General features: G+C 38.3%; 3 gene segments (V, D, J or C); 2 read left to right on the forward strand and 1 right to left on the reverse strand.

Moving 5' to 3' along the window:
* Positions 1-308: 308 nt before the first annotated feature.
* Positions 309-1,848, reverse strand: LOC142899230 (Ig kappa chain V region K16-167-like). The segment is given in 2 exon segments: positions 309-1,629; positions 1,758-1,848. Coding segments are annotated over 2 exon segments (378 nt in total).
* Positions 1,849-3,089: 1,241 nt separating this feature from the next.
* LOC142899128 (Ig kappa-b4 chain C region-like) lies at positions 3,090-4,386 on the forward strand. The segment is given in 3 exon segments: positions 3,090-3,093; positions 3,200-3,277; positions 3,911-4,386. Coding segments are annotated over 3 exon segments (414 nt in total).
* Positions 4,387-9,820: 5,434 nt separating this feature from the next.
* LOC142899129 (Ig kappa-b4 chain C region-like) lies at positions 9,821-13,170 on the forward strand. The segment is given in 3 exon segments: positions 9,821-9,848; positions 11,589-11,666; positions 12,695-13,170. Coding segments are annotated over 3 exon segments (438 nt in total).
* Positions 13,171-15,314: the final 2,144 nt, after the last annotated feature.

Consider the following 15,314-nt stretch of genomic DNA (forward strand, 5'->3'; position numbering starts at 1 on the left):
TATATATATATATATATATATATATATATATATATATATATATATATATATATATATATATATATATACATATACAGTATATACATACATCTTTTTTAAGGGAGCTATTCAGTTTTCTGCAGGGGTCAGTCAGATATGTTCCCCCTTTTAGCAAAATTAAGTAATATTTTATAAATTTTAAGATTTTTTCAGGAGAATTTTTTTTGTTTTTTTTTACCTTTTTATTTCTTTGAAATGCAAACTTTTTAAACATCAAAATAAAATCTACTTTTAAGCACAAATTACAGTTACTAAAAATAAAACTTCCTTCTACGTCTGAATTTAATTCATTGACTTTCAAAAAACTCAAACATTTATTAAGACAAAGCATTTTTAAAATGTATATTTTGTGGTATTATCAAAATTTGGGATTCAACTGACTTTGTTGAAGTCAAAGAGCCGTGTCGTCATGACTTAGGAACAATTAAAAATGTCTCTTGTACAACAGAATATTCTTTACTGCTCCTTTGATTCATACAAGTCTCATCATTAATATGTTGGATCGAAATTTTAATTTAACTGCTTTCATTTTGGGTAAAATAAACATTTTTATATTTTAAAAAATTCTAATGTTCTTACAGTGTTTATGCTTTATTGAAATAATTCTTTATAATGAAGACAATCTTGAGGAGACTTCATTGTGTTTTCAATTTAATTTCAGTTATCATCTGCATCATGAGAAATCCACTTGGAGTCTGTCCACTCACATCAGGCCTCTCCAGCTGAAGATTTATCATTGTGAAGGGAATCTTCTCATTGGTATTTGAGAAGATTTTTTTTTTTCTCATATACCAACCTTCAATAAATCGACTGTGATGCAATGGCCTGGAACATCAAACTTTGTTCACTGTTCAATGACAACAATAGTTAAAGGGTAACTAGGCTTTCTGATTTTATTGATTTATCTCAAGAAGTGAATCACTTTTACTGAACAACTCTTTTAAATATGTGATAACGAAAACAAAAGTTGGTGGTGAGCATTTCATTAGTTTATGTCTGACTTCTGAAAAGAGATTAGTGTTTCAGAGGAACGGTCTTAAAATTTCCAATGGCTCTAGATCTTCAATAATAATGTGTTTACTTTTTTTGAAGGATTTATTCTAATTTTATTTTTTAAATGAATCCAGAATGTGAAAAATTCCAAATTTTAAATTTGTCTGTGTCGAATTTCAGTGAAGTGTGTCAGTCTCTGCAGTAGCTTCCAGCTGCAGCAGTCACTGTGGTTCCTCTTCACTCTGACTCAGGGAGGTTTTTGTACGACTCTTTTTCACTGTGTGAACACATACTGACTGTTGATGACATGGAAACTCTGACAGTAGTAAACTGCTGCATCTTCAGTCTGGACTCCACTGATGGTCAGAGTGAAGTCACTGTTTGATCCACTGCCTGTAAAGCGATCTGGAGTTCCTGAGTGTCGAGTGCTAGCATAATAAATGAGCAGTTTAGGAGTTTCTCCATCTCTCTGCTGGTACCAAGCCAAGTGGTTCCCACTATGAACACTCTGACTGGTCCGACATGGGATGGAGACGGTGCCTCCAGGAGCAGAGCTCACTGCTCCAGGCTGAGTCACTGTGACCTGGCCTCTGGACTCTGAGGACACACACACACACACACACACACACACACACAAAAACATCAAGCAGCTTCATGCTTCTGTGGCTTCATTTCACAGGGACTGATGTTCATAGAGGAGAGGAGTTGGATTCTCTGCACTTTACCTGTCAAGCAGCAGCAGCAGAGGACAGTCCAGATGAGGACGGAGACCAAAGTCATGGTTTGGATGAGGACGACGTCTGTGGCTTGTGCTGAAATCAGAGACAGCTGTCAATCATCCAGCCATCATGTCTCAGGACTATAAAGTCTCCCAGAGCACTGGAGCATGATGCTGCTCATGCAAAGTGGCTCTATGGAAATCATCTGACTGACCCCTGCAGAAAACTGGATCGCTCCCTTCTGGAATCTTCCGCTGTGCATTTTTATTATGCTTATTTATGTTTAAAAGGAAATACAACTACCTTTTATATATATATGTATCACAGTGTTTATTGTATTTGCACACCTATTTCCTTTTCAGTGATCAATTTGAAAAACCTTACCTAATAGAAACAGGAATTTTGATCGACTCTGGTACTTTTATACTAATGTTGAATTACACTTCATGTCCAGGTTGAAGTAAAAACGTAGGGGAAATGTGAATAGTAATATTTGATTTGTTCAAAATAAAATCAGGTCATGACCAAGTTCTCACAAACTTAATGGTGTGTGCAGTTTTTATCTATCTACAAAGAATGATTCATTTCAGAGTGAGTTGCTTGATTGTGTGTCAGAGTCAGGGAGTCATGTCCCTCATCCACTAAAAGGTTTTTGGACAGCGTCTGAATGACTTTGTTTCACTGCAGTTGCCTTTCAGTGGAGGAACCACACTGGATGGAGACATAAGTAGTAGTTTGTAAAAAAAAATCAAAACTATTGAAAAGAAATTGTTATCTCTTTTCCGTTTTGTATTTTTCTAAAATATTTACTTTTCCCAAGGGGGAAAAATTCTTATTTTTTTAATCTATTTGTTTATTTTTACAAATTCTAGATATTAAAAGATATTGCAATAGAAAATTAAAGGATTTTGGAATTTGGACAGAAAATAAATCAATTTATTCAGGCAGAAAGCATTGAGAAAATAATTATGTTAGTCCTTAAGTTGCATGATTAAAAAAAAATGTGTGTTTAGCTGAATTTGTCAAAGTCAGAGAGCCGTGTCTCTCTACACTGAGGGGTTTTTGTACAGCGCCTCAGTGACGTTGTATCACTGTGGTTGCCTTTTGGTGGAGGAACCAGATTGGCTGTTGGACGTAAGTAAACTTTTGAAATGTAATCATTATTGAACAGAAACGGTTTCATTTATTTTGTTTTGTCTTTTAAAATCCTCAATTGTCGAGAAATAATCACGAATTTTAAACAAGCAACTTGTCTTCAGAAGACAAACTATAAGTTTCGAGGCAAAAAATTAATTTAAAGGAAAGTTTACACAGAAATTAATCACTTCATTGAGTAAGATGTGTAAAATTCATAATTTTAATGAAGTGACCTCAATTGTTGAATTAGAAGGAATTTTGGGTTCAGTTGACTTTGTCAAAGTCAGAGAGCCGTGTCTCTCTACACTGAGGGGTTTTTGTACGGCGCCTCAATGACTTTGTATCACTGTGGTGGACTTTTGGTGGAGGAACCAGACTGGATCTTGGACGTAAGTTTCCTCATAAAGTTTAAATCTACCACTTTCAAAATTTAAATACAGTTTGTTGGTATAATAAATGATAAATATATTTTTTGATTTTAACACAGATTGTGTCCATGTTACTTTTTAATACTGAGCTAATTCACTGAACTTTCTTTACATGTTCGGAAATACTAGAATTTTGAGCACTTGACTTTGTTGAGATGGTAAAAACTTGAAAACTGTGTTAAAATCTTGTGAAATGTGAAAACCTGTTGGTGAGGTTTATTTAATCAGTTTAAAAAAAGGATACGGAATCGAAGAATTGGAAAAATCTCACTTTTGAATTGCACACAAGAGATATTTAGTTGTTTTAACTTTGATTCATTTGTGTGTGCAACATGTGTGGTTCATCTTTTGATGGATTTACTGAAGTTATTTTCATTTAAGTGTATTTCTTCCCATTTCTGACTGTTGATTGTCTGAGTGCTGATGTGCGTGAGGAGCTCGTTGAGAGGAAGTGAAACAATGTGTGAGTCAGTGACTGGTGGAGCAGAAAAGGCAGCTGACACAAACTCCTCTGAGGACCAGATGAACTCTCACAGTGTGAAGGTGTCCAGGTGTCTCCTGCTTGACTGAGTGACTGATTGCTGTCTCCTATAGGTGATGTCCCTCCCACCCTGACGGTTCTGCCCCCCTCCACTGAGCAACTGGATCAGGGAAAGGCCACAGTCTTGTGTGTGGCCAGCAAGGGCTTCCCCTCAGACTGGAGTCTGTCCTGGAAGCTGCTCAGCAGCAGCGGCAGCAGCAGCAGTTTGGATGAGAGCAGGAGCCCTGCGGTGCTGGAGAAGGACGGCCTCTACAGTTGGAGCAGCACCCTGAGCCTCACTGCACAGCAGTGGGGGGAAATGGCCACTGTCACCTGCCAGGCCAGCCAGGGCTCCCAGGCTACACTGTCAGAGACACTGAGGAGAGACCAGTGTTCCCAGTCCTGACCTGACTCACTGGGACTCTGCTACTGCTTTGACTCTCAGTCTGCTCTCTGTCTCCGCTTCTCTCTGTCTGTCCACACAGCAGCATTTCCTGCTTTGTCTTCATGATCTTGGAACAATAAAACATGTCTCATTTGTATCAGTAAAGTCTCTACTGCTCATTTCATTCATGGGAGTCACTTTATTAATATGTTGGGTTGAAACAACATTTTTAAATCAATATTTTCTTTCATATGGCTTTAGAGAAGATGACAAGGTTCTTACAATGTTGGTGTTTTCATCAAAACTATCCTTTATTGCCAAGATAATCTTGAAAGGACTTAATATTGTTTTCAATGTAATGTAAGTTATCATCTGCGTAGTGAGAAATCCACTTTGAGACTCACTACTCAAATCGTGTCTTTCGAAGGGGGTCTGGACACTTGTCAATGTGAAGATATTATTTTCTCAAACATCAACCATCCTTCTTGAAGTTGTCATGCAATGGCCAGAATTATTAAACTTTTTCTATTGGTTGTTCCATTTGTCACAACAAGGGAACCGCATTTATTCAATTACTTTTCTAAATATCAGATAGTTAAGACAAAAGTTGGTGATGAGCTCAAAGTTGGATCATGATTAGAGTTTCAGAGGTCTTAAAAATGTTTATCATGACTCTAGTTTTGCAATGATAATAATAGTTTTAATTATTCATTTAAAAAAGACTTGATTGCAACATTTTAAAAATGTAAATAATATATTTACTCAAAATTAAGTTATAGCCTTGAATGTGTCTATTCTCAGTGAAGTGTATCAGTCTCTGCAGTAGCTTCCAGCTGCAGCAGTCACTGTGGTTCCTCTTCACTCTGACTCAGGGAGGTTTTTGTACGACTGTTTTTCACTGTGTGAACACATCCTGACTGTTGATCTCATGATAACTCTGGCAGTAGTAAACTGCTGCATCTTCAGTCTGGACTCCACTGATGGTCAGAGTGAAGTCACTGTTTGATCCACTGCCTGTAAAACGATCTGGAGTCCCTGATTCTCGAGTGCTAGTTGTATAAATGAGCAGTTTAGGAGCTTCTCCATCTCTCTGCTGGTACCAGTGCAGGTAGTTCCCATTATAAACACTCTGACTGATGTGACATGGGATGGAGACAGTGCCTCCAGGAGCAGAGCTCACTGCTCCAGGCTGAGTCACTGTGACCTGGCCTCTGGACTCTGAGGACACACACACACACAAAAAAAAACATCAAGCAGCTTCATGCTTCTGTGGCTTCATTTCACAGGGACTGATGTTCATAGAGGAGAGGAGTTGGATTCTCTGCACTTTACCTGTCAAGCAGCAGCAGCAGAGGACAGTCCAGATGAGGACGGAGACCAAAGTCATGGTTTGGATGAGGACGACGTCTGTGGCTTGTGCTGAAATCAGAGACAGCTGTCAATCATCCAGCCATCATGTCTCAGGACTATAAAGTCTCCCAGAGCACTGGAGCATGATGCTGCTCATGCAAAGTGGCTCTATGGAAATCATCTGACTGACCCCTGCAGAAAACTTAATAGCTCCCTTAAAAAAATAAAAAAAATAAAAAATGAATATATATCTTTTTTTGTTGTCTAGTGTTACATAGTGTTTAAAAATGTGTAAATTTAAAATGAAAAATTAAAAAAAAAAAATAATAAATGTCTCAGAGGTGACACTGTATCTTGACTGGCATGCCACTTTTTGAACTACAGTTGGCCCTTTTACCAACAATAAGTAATATTTTTGAAATTTGTGAAAATGATAACATTTTTTGAAGAGAGATTCATTTATTTTTTTACCTTTTTATTTTTGTGAAAAAATTACACTTACTAAAAAGAAAACTTTTCCTTCTACATCAAGAAGCTAATTGACTCCCAGTAACTAATGCATTTTATTTGACAGTATGTGTGGCATCATCAAAAATTTGGATTTCAAATTACTTTGTTAAAGTCAGACAGCCGTGTCGTCATGATTTTGGAACAATTAAAAATGTCTCATGCGTACAGCAGTAAAGTCTCTCCTGCTCATTTGATTCATGCAAGTCTCATCGTTGATGTATTGGTTTGATTCATTTCAATCCGTTCATTTTGGGTAAAACAAACATTTTCAAATATATATTTCTGTCACATTATTCGTGGGGAAGATGGTAATGTTCTTACAGTGTTTATGTTTTTTATTCAAATTATTTATTACAATTAAGACAATCTTGAGTAGACTTCATCATGTTTTTAATATAATTTGTATTATCATCTGCATAATGAGAAATCCACTTGGAGTCTCTCCACTCACCTCTGGCCTCTCCAGCTGGAGATTTATCATTGTGAAGGGAACCTTCTCATTTGTAGACGTAAAGAGGATTTTTTTTTTCTCATATACCAACCTTCAAATCAACTGATTGTGATGTAATGGCCTGGAGCATCAAACTGTTCACAGGTCATAGAGAACTCTAGTTGAAGGACATTGAGGCTTTTCACGATTTATTATATTTATCAAAAGAAGTTGATCATTTTTAAACTGTAACATTTTTCAATATCTGGAAGTTGAAAAAATGTTGGGAATGGGCCTATTGTTGATTCATCTCTTATTGCCTAAACTGAAGGTTTAACAAGAGAACTTTCCAAGTGTGAGGGATGATTCTAGATAAGACATTAGTTTCAGAATCAGGGTCTTAAATAAAATTAAATCTTTGAATTAGCAGAAGCAATGTGTTATGTTTTTGTTTTTAAAAGGGTTTACTGCAAGGCTTTTTAGCTCAGAATGTGTCTATTCTCAGTGAAGTGTATCAGTCTCTGCAGTAGCTTCCAGCTGCAGCAGTCACTGTGGTTCCTCTTCACTCTGACTCAGGGAGGTTTTTGTACGACTGTTTTTCACTGTGTGAACACATACTGACTGTTGATGACATGGAAACTCTGACAGTAGTAAACTGCTGCATCTTCAGTCTGGACTCCACTGATGGTCAGAGTGAAGTCACTGTTTGATCCACTGCCTGTAAAACGATCTGAAGTCCCTGAGTGTCGATTGCTAGTTGTATAAATGAGCAGTTTAGGAGTTTCTCCATCTCTCTGCTGGTACCAAGCCAAGTAGTTCCCACTATAAACACTCTGACTGGTCCGACATGGGATGGAGACGGTGCCTCCAGGAGCAGAGCTCACTGCTCCAGGCTGAGTCACTGTGACCTGGCCTCTGGACTCTGAGGACACACACACACACAAAAAAAAACATCAAGCAGCTTCATGCTTCTGTGGCTTCATTTCACAGGGACTGATGTTCATAGAGGAGAGGAGTTGGATTCTCTGCACTTTACCTGTCAAGCAGCAGCAGCAGAGGACAGTCCAGATGAGGACGGAGACCAAAGTCATGGTTTGGATGAGGACGACGTCTGTGGCTTGTGCTGAAATCAGAGACAGCTGTCAATCATCCAGCCATCATGTCTCAGGACTATAAAGTCTCCCAGAGCACTGGAGCATGATGCTGCTGATGCAAAGTGGCTCTATGGAAATCATCTGACTGACCCCTGCAGAAAATTGAATAGCTCCCTTACAAAAAGATGAATAAATGTTTTTTCTGTCCACTGTTAGAAAGCATCTAAAAAATGTGTAAATCAAAAAGTAACAACTGAAAAACTGAAAGAAAAAAAAACAAAACCCACTGGTTAAACTGTATCTTGACTGAAATTTCACTTTTTGATCCAAAGTTGTCTCTTGCACCAACAATAAGTAATATTTTCGAAATTTGTGAATATGATAAGATTTATTGAAGAGAAATTGTTTTCTTTTTTACATTTTTATTTCTGTGAAATGCTTTTTTTTGTTTCAAGAACAAAATAGAATTTATTTTGAGTCTCTCCACTCACATCAGGCCTCTCCAGCTGGAGATTTATCACTGTGAAGTGAATCTACTCTTTTGTAAACGTGAAGAAGATTTTTTTTTCTCATATACCAACCTTCAATCTACTGATTGTGATGTAATGGCCTGGAACATCAAACTGTTCACAGGTCATAGAGAACTCTGGTTGAAGGACATTGAGGCTTTTCATGATTTATTATATTTATCAAAAGTGAATAATTTTTAAACTGTAAGTTTTTTCAATATCTGGAAGTTGAAACAAATGTTGGTAATTGGCCTATTGTTGATTCATCTCTTATTGCCTAAACTGAAGGTTTTACAGGAGAATTTTCCAAGTGTGAGGGATGATTCCTGATTAGACTCTAGGGTTTCAGAGTCAGGGTCTTCAAAATGTTGAGCAATAGCTTTAAATTCACAGCAGCAACATGCTTTTGTTTTTGAAAAAGAGTTTACTGCAATGCTTATTTAAAGGAAAAAAAAATCTAAATCCCAAATGTAATTAATTGTAATTTTAGCTTGGTGTATGTCTATTATCAGTGAAGTGTGTCAGTCTCTGCAGGAGCTTCCAGCTGCAGCAGTCACTGTGGTTCCTCTTCCATTTGACTGAGGGAGGTTTTTGTACGACTGTTTTTCACTGTTTGAACACATACTGACTGTTGATGCTATGGAAACTCTGACAGTAGTAAACTGCTGCATCTTCAGTCTGGACTCCACTGATGGTCAGAGTGAAGTCACTGTTTGATCCACTGCCTGTAAAACGATCTGAAGTCCCTGAGTGTCGAGTGCTAGTTGTATAAATGAGCAGTTTAGGAGCTTCTCCATCTCTCTGCAGGTACCAAGCCAAGTAGTTCCCACTATAAACACTCTGACTGATCCGACATGGGATGGTGACGGTGCCTCCAGGAGCAGAGCTCACTGCTCCAGGCTGAGTCACTGTGACCTGGCCTCTGGACTCTGAGGACACACACACACACAAAAAAAAACATCAAGCAGCTTCATGCTTCTGTGGCTTCATTTCACAGGGACTGATGTTCATAGAGGAGAGGAGTTGGATTCTCTGCACTTTACCTGTCAAGCAGCAGCAGCAGAGGACAGTCCAGATGAGGACGGAGACCAAAGTCATGGTTTGGATGAGGACGACGTCTGTGGCTTGTGCTGAAATCAGAGACAGCTGTCAATCATCCAGCCATCATGTCTCAGGACTATAAAGTCTCCCAGAGCACTGGAGCATGATGCTGCTCATGCAAAGTCGTTCTATGGAAATCATCTGACTGACCCCTGCAGAAAATTGAATAGCTCCCTTACAAAAAGATGAATAAATGTTTTTTCTGTCCACTGTTAGAAAGCATCTAAAAAATGTGTAAATCAAAAAGTAACAACTGAAAAACTGAAAGAAAAAAAAACAAAACCCACTGGTTAAACTGTATCTTGACTGAAATTTCACTTTTTGATCCAAAGTTGTCTCTTGCACCAACAATAAGTAATATTTTCGAAATTTGTGAATATGATAAGATTTATTGAAGAGAAATTGTTTTCTTTTTTACATTTTTATTTCTGTGAAATGCTTTTTTTTGTTTCAAGAACAAAATAGAATTTATTTTGAGTCTCTCCACTCACATCAGGCCTCTCCAGCTGGAGATTTATCACTGTGAAGTGAATCTACTCTTTTGTAAACGTGAAGAAGATTTTTTTTTCTCATATACCAACCTTCAATCTACTGATTGTGATGTAATGGCCTGGAACATCAAACTGTTCACAGGTCATAGAGAACTCTGGTTGAAGGACATTGAGGCTTTTCATGATTTATTATATTTATCAAAAGTGAATAATTTTTAAACTGTAAGTTTTTTCAATATCTGGAAGTTGAAACAAATGTTGGTAATTGGCCTATTGTTGATTCATCTCTTATTGCCTAAACTGAAGGTTTTACAGGAGAATTTTCCAAGTGTGAGGGATGATTCCTGATTAGACTCTAGGGTTTCAGAGTCAGGGTCTTCAAAATGTTGAGCAATAGCTTTAAATTCACAGCAGCAACATGCTTTTGTTTTTGAAAAAGAGTTTACTGCAATGCTTATTTAAAGGAAAAAAAAATCTAAATCCCAAATGTAATTAATTGTAATTTTAGCTTGGTGTATGTCTATTATCAGTGAAGTGTGTCAGTCTCTGCAGGAGCTTCCAGCTGCAGCAGTCACTGTGGTTCCTCTTCCATTTGACTGAGGGAGGTTTTTGTACGACTGTTTTTCACTGTTTGAACACATACTGACTGTTGATGCTATGGAAACTCTGACAGTAGTAAACTGCTGCATCTTCAGTCTGGACTCCACTGATGGTCAGAGTGAAGTCACTGTTTGATCCACTGCCTGTAAAACGATCTGAAGTCCCTGAGTGTCGAGTGCTAGTTGTATAAATGAGCAGTTTAGGAGTTTCTCCATCTCTCTGCAGGTACCAAGCCAAGTAGTTCCCACTATAAACACTCTGACTGATCCGACATGGGATGGTGACGGTGCCTCCAGGAGCAGAGCTCACTGCTCCAGGCTGAGTCACTGTGACCTGGCCTCTGGACTCTGAGGACACACACACACACAAAAAAAAACATCAAGCAGCTTCATGCTTCTGTGGCTTCATTTCACAGGGACTGATGTTCATAGAGGAGAGGAGTTGGATTCTCTGCACTTTACCTGTCAAGCAGCAGCAGCAGAGGACAGTCCAGATGAGGACGGAGACCAAAGTCATGGTTTGGATGAGGACGACGTCTGTGGCTTGTGCTGAAATCAGAGACAGCTGTCAATCATCCAGCCATCATGTCTCAGGACTATAAAGTCTCCCAGAGCACTGGAGCATGATGCTGCTCATGCAAAGTGGCTCTATGGAAATCATCTGACTGACCCCTGCAGAAAACTGCATTGCTTTCTTTCAAACAGGTCATTTTCTTTGTCCTGATGTTGATTTGGACTCCGATTTTATGCATTTTCAAATGGCTGTTGAATGTTTGAAAGCAAATACAGGCTCCATTATTTAGATGAAAGTGTTTCAACATTGTGTATAGTGTCAGAATTATTCCATTTAATTCTGGACAAATTCATTCTAACAACAGATCAGGGACTCAGATATAGATAAAGGTCTTCTTTACAGTTTGTTTGTTTGTTTGTTTGTTTGTTTTTTATGGTGCCTCATTGACTTTGTATCACTGTGATGGCCTTTTGGTAGGCGACCCAGATTGGAAGTTGAAAGGAAAGAAAAATGTTGAAATATCACTTTTACAATGGAAGACAAATTGTTTTCTCTTTTTACTTTTGCATTGTTCATGAAACAACTTTTCCATGAATTTTTTTTCGTTTACATTAACAAAATAATTGACTTTGGCAATAAAATTAATTAGTTTATTCAGACAGAAAAAAAAGTGGAAAACTTGGATAATTAATACTCAAGTCGCATGATGGCACATTTCTGGTTCAGTTGACTTTGTCAAAGTCAGAGAGCCGTGTCTCTCTACACTGAGGGGTTTTTGTACGGCGCCTCAATGACTTTGTATCACTGTGGTACCCGTTTGGTGGAGGGACCAGACTGGATCTTGGACGTAAGTAAAGCTTGATAATTGCAATCACTATTTCAGAGAAACTCTTTCATTTATTTCATTTTGTGTCTTTTGAAATCCAAAATTGTCCAGTTGAAATCATAATTTTGAACAAGAAACATTCGTTTTTGGGGGCCAAAATCTAAGTTTGCTATTAAAAAGTTTAATTCCAATGAAATTCACACAGACAATAATCAATTTACTGAGCCAGACCACGTGTCCAAATCATTTTAATGAAGTAGCACCAATGTAGCCTTTAGAGGAATTTGGGGTTTAGTTGACTTTGTCAAAGTCAGAGAGCCGTGTCTCTCTACACTGGGAGGTTTTTGTACGGCGCCTCAATGACTTTGTATCACTGTGGGCCACTTTTGGTGGAGGAACCAGACTGGATCTTGGACGTAAGTTTCCTCATAAAGTTTAAATCTACCACTTTCAAAATTTAAATACAGTTTGTTGGTATAATAAATGATAAATATATTTTTTGATTTTAACACAGATTGTGTCCATGTTACTTTTTAATACTGAGCTAATTCACTGAACTTTCTTTACATGTTCGGAAATACTAGAATTTTGAGCACTTGACTTTGTTGAGATGGTAAAAACTTGAAAACTGTGTTAAAATCTTGTGAAATGTGAAAACCTGTTGGTGAGGTTTATTTAATCAGTTTAAAAAAAGGATACGGAATCGAAGAATTGGAAAAATCTCACTTTTGAATTGCACACAAGAGATATTTAGTTGTTTTAACTTTGATTCATTTGTGTGTGCAACATGTGTGGTTCATCTTTTGATGGATTTACTGAAGATATTTTCATTTAAGTGTATTTCTTCCCATTTCTGACTGTTGATTGTCTGAGTGCTGATGTGCGTGAGGAGCTCGTTGAGAGGAAGTGAAACAATGTGTGAGTCAGTGACTGGTGGAGCAGAAAAGGCAGCTGACACAAACTCCTCTGAGGACCAGATGAACTCTCACAGTGTGAAGGTGTCCAGGTGTCTCCTGCTTGACTGAGTGACTGATTGCTGTCTCCTATAGGTGATGTCCCTCCCACCCTGACGGTTCTGCCCCCCTCCACTGAGCAACTGGAGCAGGGAAAGGCCACAGTCTTGTGTGTGGCCAGCAAGGGCTTCCCCTCAGACTGGAGTCTGTCCTGGAAGCTGCTCAGCAGCAGCGGCAGCAGCAGCAGTTTGGATGAGAGCAGGAGCCCTGCGGTGCTGGAGAAGGACGGCCTCTACAGTTGGAGCAGCACCCTGAGCCTCACTGCACAGCAGTGGGGGGAAATGGCCACTGTCACCTGCCAGGCCAGCCAGGGCTCCCAGGCTACACTGTCAGAGACACTGAGGAGAGACCAGTGTTCCCAGTCCTGACCTGACTCACTGGGACTCTGCTACTGCTTTGACTCTCAGTCTGCTCTCTGTCTCCGCTTCTCTCTGTCTGTCCACACAGCAGCATTTCCTGCTTTGTCTTCATGATCTTGGAACAATAAAACATGTCTCATTTGTATCAGTAAAGTCTCTACTGCTCATTTCATTCATGGGAGTCACTTTATTAATATGTTGGGTTGAAACAACATTTTTAAATCAATATTTTTTTTCATATGGCTTTAGAGAAGATGACAAGGTTCTTACAATATTGGTGTTTTCATCAAAACTATCCTTTATTGCCAAGATAATCTTGAAAGGACTTAATATTGTTTTCAATGTTGTGTAAGTTATCATCTGCATAGTGAGAAATCCACTTTGAGACTCACTACTCAAATCGTGTCTTTCGAAGGGGGTCTGGACACTTGTCAATGTGAAGATTTTATTTTCTCAAACATCAACCATCCTTCTTGAAGTTGTCATGCAATGGCCAGAATTATTAAACTTTTTCTATTGGTTGTTCCATTTGTCACAACAAGGGAACCGCATTTATTCAATTACTTTTCTAAATATCAGATAGTTAAGACAAAAGTTGGTGATGAGCTCAAATTTGGTTCATGATTAGAGTTTCAGAGGTCTTAAAAATGTTTATCATGACTCTAGTTTTGCAATGATAATAATAGTTTTAATTATTAATTTAAAAAAGACTTGATAGCAACATTTTAAAATTTTAAATAATATATTTACTCAAAATTAAGTTATAGCCTTGAATGTGTCTATTCTCAGTGAAGTGTGTCAGTCTCTGCAGTAGCTTCCAGCTGCAGCAGTCACTGTGGTTCCTCTTCACTCTGACTCAGGGAGGTTTTTTTACAACTCTTTTTCACTGTGTGAACACATACTGACTGTTGATGTTAAATTCACCCTGGCAGTAGTAAACTGCTGCATCTTCAGTCTGGACTCCACTGATGGTCAGAGTGAAGTCACTGTTTGATCCACTGCCTGTAAAACGATCTGGAGTCCCTGATTGTCGAGTGCTAGTTGTATAAATGAGCCGTTTAGGAGTTTCTCCATCTCTCTGCTGGTACCAAGCCAAGCGGTCCCCATTATAAACACTCTGACTGGTCCGACATGGGATGGTGACGGTGCCTCCAGGAGCAGAGCTCACTGCTCCAGGCTGAGTCAGTGTGACCTGGCCTCTGGACTCTGAGGACACACACACACACACAAAATCATCAAGCAGCTTCATGCTTCTGTGGCTTCATTTCACAGGGACTGATGTTCATAGAGGAGAGGAGTTGGATTCTCTGCACTTTACCTGTCAAGCAGCAGCAGCAGAGGACAGTCCAGATGAGGACGGAGACCAAAGTCATGGTTTGGATGAGGACGACGTCTGTGGCTTGTGCTGAAATCAGAGACAGCTGTCAATCATCCAGCCATCATGTCTCAGGACTATAAAGTCTCCCAGAGCACTGGAGCATGATGCTGCTGATGCAAAGTGGCTCTATGGAAATCATCTGACTGACCCCTGAAGAAAACTGGATCGCTCCCTGAAAAAAAGATGAATAAATGTTTTTCTGTCCATTTTTATAAAGTGCCTAAAACATGTGTAAATCATAAAATAAAAAACGAAAAACTGAAAGAAAAAAAAAACCCTCACTGGTTAAACTGTATCTTGACTGAAATGTCACTTTTTGAAGTTGACTCTTGTACCAACAATAAGTAATATTTTCAAAATTTGTGAATATGATAAGATTTATTGAAGAGAAATTGTTTTCTTTTTTACATTTTTATTTCTGTGAAATGCTTTTTTTTGTTTCAAGAACAAAATAGAATTTATTTTGAGTCTCTCCACTCACATCAGGCCTCTCCAACTGGAGATTTATCACTGTGAAGTGAATCTACTCTTTTGTAAACGTGAAGAAAATCGTTTTTTTCTCATATACCAACCTTCAACCAACTGATTGTGATGTAATGGCCTGGAACATCAAACTGTTCACAGGTCATAGAGAACTCTAGTTGAAGGACATTGAGGCTTTTCATGATTTATTATATTTATCAAAAGTGAATAATTTTTAAACTGTAAGTTTTTTCAATATCTGGAAGTTGAAACAAATGTTGGTAATTGGCCTGTAGTTGATTCATCTCTTATTGCCTAAACTGAAGGTTTTACAGGAGAATTTTCCAAGTGTGAGGGATGATTCCTGATTAGACTCTAGGGTTTCAGAGTCAGGGTCTTCAAAATGTTGAGCAATAGCTTTAAATTCACAGCAGCAACATGCTTTTGTTTTTGAAAA

This window comes from Nelusetta ayraudi, unplaced genomic scaffold, assembly GCF_046127955.1.
Source record: "Nelusetta ayraudi isolate G7.1 ecotype Tasmania unplaced genomic scaffold, CSIRO-AGI_Nayr_v1 ptg000071l, whole genome shotgun sequence".
Taxonomy (NCBI): Eukaryota; Metazoa; Chordata; class Actinopteri; order Tetraodontiformes; family Monacanthidae; genus Nelusetta; species Nelusetta ayraudi.